The sequence below is a fragment of the Priapulus caudatus genome, unplaced genomic scaffold, assembly GCF_000485595.1.
Source record: "Priapulus caudatus unplaced genomic scaffold, Priapulus_caudatus-5.0.1 Scaffold134, whole genome shotgun sequence".
Lineage (NCBI taxonomy): Eukaryota > Metazoa > Priapulida > Priapulimorpha > Priapulimorphida > Priapulidae > Priapulus > Priapulus caudatus.
In genome coordinates, this window is record NW_014577195.1 from 498275 (window position 1) to 503480 (window position 5206).

The following is a 5206-nucleotide window of genomic DNA, read 5'->3' on the forward strand; positions in this document are numbered from 1 at the left end:
CTAGGTGCGCTGGCTGTAGACTTACAAACACAGGCTAAGGGGCAACCACAGTCCTTCCCCACCTGCACGCTCGCACTAATCCGGATCCAATTAATTATTTAATTAATTAATTAATTAATTTTTCTACTCAATTAATTAATTAATTAATAAAAAATTTCACATTGAGAGAATTCAGCTGCCTTGGCGGAGGTCTGTGCTCTCCGAGTGCTCTAGTTATCTAATACATTATTCTTGATGAGAACACATTAGTAATGACTGGGGAAAGCTGGAGTATCATGCATGTCTTATATCAATCATGAACCATTTGGAATGGCTGTTGTACACATGTCTAGCGGCTAAGCAGCACCAGTCGTCTTGCGTGTCACTACCCGGGTCCCCACCACATAGCATGTAACATAACGCTGCCGACTCTAGTGTTCTGCAGTCGTGTTAAAAATGTTAAAGAGGATCTGCAATATCTTTTTTATGCGATTATATCTAATAATTTTGGTATGTTTGGGAAAAATGTCTATATTTCACGATAGCATGCATAATTCTTCTGTAACACGGTCAGCTGGCTCACTATTACACATTTCCGAAGATTGTGTTTGAAAACGGCGCCGAATTTCCCAGCGGCGGATGTGACGTCATTTCCAGGACATCGATGAATGTAGAAAGTAATATACCGCAGAGCGATTTTTTGACAGAATCAGCAAGTGGAAGTGATGATAATGAAGATATTGAGTTCTGTGAGACTGGTGAAGCTAGTATGGAAGCAGAAGTAGTGATTGGCCCACATATGTATGAGCCAGATGCATCGGATGAGGAAGTAATAGACGCAGGCAACGTGGAAATAATGAATAATCTGAGACTAAACGTCGATTGCCTGAGTGAATGGTAAGCATAATTTTTACATTTTTAGTGAATTACTGAGAAGTTTTCAGAAGAATGATAGCCTAATGTACCTGTAGTACTAGAACTTTAGTACTTTTGTAGTGACTATACTCAGTAACTGACTAGTAGCATTATAGTTGCAAACAGTTAGCTACACCTTGCTGTACAATGGCGATTGGCTCAAGCTTGTTGTTGTCATGTTGAAGCATATGGTTGAAGCTAGACGTGATGTGGCCATGATGCCGAGGCTTGCCGAGGATTGACACTTTGTGTCTTCTAATCACAGCCTACGCCACATCCCTCTGTTTGATATTTTTATAGGTAGGGACCCATAACAGCACCATATCGCCGATCTCAGGAACTAGGGCATTCTGCTAGGCTAGAACAGTTTCCTACGAGTTTGGCACAAAAACGAAAATAACACGCTGTTTAGCGCACTGCGCTACGTCCTTCTGTTGAATTTTCGCATCTCCGTAATCGGACTAATTAAGCCCCGCCTTCTTCGTTGATGGGCGTGAATGGGGCGTGACCAACGTTACCGGTTCCTGTACCTACCGTTTTTTGCCAGGCCTATTTACTTTTCGTAAATAATGAAATGCCCGGCCGATGCATTTCGCATCGAAGAGGAAAATTTTCCGCATTTTCACTCGCTGTCGGAGGTGAACGAGTGCGTCATTCATTAAACATTTTTCATCAAAATACAGCCAATGTTCACATGCCACAGCGCCATCTCTTGGATGTTTTATAAGTAAATATGAGAACAGACCACTATTAAATCCTCCATAGGATCCTATACTTAAGAATTGAATTTCAGGAGCTGAAAAATAGTATTTCGACCGTTTTCGGCCGAGTGGCAATATTAAAGCTAGGTAGCCATGTATTCAGCTTGTGCACCATTAGAGTTTATGACATATGTTGTCCGGTCTTCGTTGTAAAAAAATATCGCGGAATTTACAACCGACACCACATTTGCTGCCTGAAAAAGCAGGTCGCGCCAGTTCGAGAATGGGGCCATACATTGAAAGAATTCGTTTTAAATTACCAGCTACATCCAACCATCTCTATGTGCATGTCATTGACACACACCGATAGCCAGCCCTAAATAATGCAGACCACAAAACACGCCTCAGCTTTTATGTGCACCCGAGCTGCTGGCCTCCGATTTGGCTCGCCGATGACGCCGTTCACATCCTCTAACCTAACAGGCTGTAATGAACGGTAGTGATTTAATAGTGATTTGGTAAATAACAATTCTCAAACCACCATCAACCCTGTTTTTAGCTCATCTGACGTAGTCAGATGCAGCTTGTAGAATCGCAGGTGATCGATCCATGCGCTCGCGTGCGTCATCAACAGCTTGGGCACAAATCTTAACCGTGACGTACGTCACGATATTCCGGGACGTGGGGGAGAATTCGGACTCAGGATGACAAATTTGGGGGTCAAAGGTCAAGATGTGTAAACAGAGGGGGAATATTTTCCCCTTAACTTAAGCTATAGGAGGAAATACGAAATTGCGGCACAAATCTTAACGGCTCGACCTATGCTCTTAATATTCGGTGTATATATAGTGTGATGGGCAGGAAATTAACCCATCACCAGCGCGAAATTGGAGGTCACAGGTCAAAGGGCAGTGGGGGAAAGGTCAGATATCAGACATTTTCTGAGGACATGGCCTAATGGACAGTGAAAAACTTTTTTGTTTCAGCGCTGACCTACCATTTTTATCACTTTATTGAAAGGACCATGAAATGTGCTTTCCACTGACGTGTGAAGAGTAAGTGTCTGATAACCTTTTGACCCTCAAGAGGAGGGTTAAAAATGGATTCCTGAACTGCCTCAATGACGTCACAGTGTTGTCATATTCATGGCACATCCATAATCTAGAAACCCAATAAGCCTGGATAGCCGAACGCGTACAGCACAGGCGTCACAGCTCAAAGGTCGTTGGATCGAATCCCATCTGATTTTCTATTATTTACCTGTTTTATGTATTTTTCTATTTTTTTCCAATTAACACAAATATTTACATGATTTATTTACAACAATTTAATAACAACAAATAATTTGTACTTTTTTTTAAAATTTTTTTATACGGTTAAGATTAGGGTCACAATGCACCATAAAACAGGAGTTTCAGGCACACGATTTGTATCAACCAATGGGATTTGGGAGGTATGCAGAATGCAGAAGGTTGATGAAATGATGTGTACGCAACTGCGTATCTGCATATCTGCGCCTAACAAAGGTGTCACTACGCACGACTTAAATGTTACGTTTATAACCGTAGCAACAGACCTCAGATGAGCCCAGACGCTCTGCGGCTCTTGTTGTAGAGTGCTGTCTAGAAACAATTGTAGGGTCAGGCCTTGCTTCATCAATCCCCCTATTTACATTGCTGTATTATGTATAATGTATGTATGCATATGTGTATGTGTAATATTGGTAGGGTGCCGGGTATAGTCACTGGCCTACTTAATTTTGAGGTAAACTGGGATCATGCTGCTCCTATGTTCGAGCTAAAGTTTTAGAATGAAATTATATTTAAACTAGGGAATCTTTTTTTCATTGTATGTAAATTTTCTGTAAACATAACAAACCAGTAATCTATATAGCTATGGGAAAAGATGAAGCATTATCAATATGAGCTATAAATTATTATAATGTGCAGTACCTTGTATGCATAAAAAATTGCATGTGTTACACATAAGTATAAGCTGTTAAATAACATGTGTAAAACTACATGTATACACATGCAGGCTTGATTTGCAGTCTTAAATAGGGATAGGTGTCGGTAGACTATTTCTGAAACGATATACGTGCGATGCTTACCTTGTCTGTGATCACACAATACACTATTATACACATCGCGATAAGGAAGAAAATAGTAAATTGTCAAGATATTACCTGGAGGAGCTAGAAACAGTTTAGTGCCTAAACAACGCTTTGTGTAACACCAATAGGTGTTACGTTTAGGCTAAAAAATAGCATCGACAAAATAATTTTAGTTTTCAGAGAAGAAATTGCAGAATAAATCGAAAAGTAGTTATAATGGAAGACAAAGTTGTGTCGTTCATGTTGAAAAGAAACTCCGATGTGCTATACAGACAGCATGTACGTGCCGGTATCCAGTACGCTTTCGAAAATTGATAGGTACCAGTACATCAGTATACCAATTCTATCTCATCACGATATATGGTTAGTAAAGCCTGGTATAGCTTGATTTTTTATTTTAATAACACCATGTCTTGTTTTTAACAGGTGTGTTTGCTTCAACTGCCAAACTATGACCACGGCAAGAGAATGTGTGTGCTGCGCAGAAATCCCAGAGGTGGTTGCTAAAATAGGAGAGGCTCAGATGACAAATGTGAAATGCATCACCGATCACCCTGGTATGCAAGCCGTGTGCCTTGACCCATGGAGCGTGCAGGTTGCATGGTTTGCCTATCATCAGCAATACCGCGGTAATGCATTTGAGGGACCTATGCATGCAAAGTACCGCCACATAGCATACCGACAGTTAGTTCGTTGGTGCTTTGGATACTTGGCGAGAGACACTAGGGTGGTTTTACCAGCATGTGCCGTATCTTGTATACCCGCGCACTTTCCACCACCAGACGAGGAGCCATATGCTTCTTCAAGGGATTTCACCCAGCAGCACACCAGCACTTACCACACCTGAACTGAGGCATGCATCACCATCATTTGCTACGATCTCATGGTTATGATAAATGTTATGGTGAAATTCTTTTTGCAGCTTAACTGCCTATTAAAATTTGGTATGTTGACAAGGTATTTATATTCACAGAAACATAACTAACTGTCATTTGGCAATATGTATTGCAATCACATGTACTAATTCACTGCCAAAAAACTTTGCACTAAGCATTACATTTACCCCTTTATTCTCCTGATCATTACCCAATTTTTAATGATCAACTGCTGTGACAGAGTTGTGATGAAATTTGTAAATAAAAGTAGCACAACGTTAACAACATTTTTTTGTTATTATTTTAATATTGGTAAAAACAGTATAAGCACAAATAACAGGATCAAACGGTAGGGTAATTTTATAACTTTCCCGAATCAAAAGTGATAGCATAAATTTTAAGACGTCCCGGATCAAAACTAATAATTGCACAAGTTATATGACTACCGGATCAAAAGTAATAGCATAATTTTAGGACTTTCCCAGATCAAAAGTGATAGCATAAATTGTAAGACGTCCCGGATCAAAAGTAATAATAAATTGGACAAGTTATAAGACTAATGGATCAAAAGTAATAGCATAAATTTTAAGACGACCCGGATCAAAAGTAATAGCATAAATTTT

The 5206-nt window shown here is 40.0% G+C and overlaps 1 protein-coding gene across 2 annotated transcripts in view; it reads left to right on the forward strand.

The window, feature by feature from the left end:
• The window catches only part of LOC106805962 (adipocyte plasma membrane-associated protein-like), a 26945-nt gene that overhangs the window by 17949 nt on the left and 3790 nt on the right, over window positions 1–5206 (forward strand). The window contains exon 8 of one of the 2 annotated variants that reach the window (XM_014807770.1): window positions 4135–5067. The exons of the other annotated variant lie outside the window; for it this stretch is intronic. Within the exon in view, the coding sequence (XP_014663256.1) occupies window positions 4135–4555 (421 nt within the window). The 3' untranslated portion in view covers window positions 4556–5067. Of the gene's footprint in view, window positions 1–4134; window positions 5068–5206 lie in introns of those variants that run through there. 2 annotated transcript variants of the gene reach the window in all.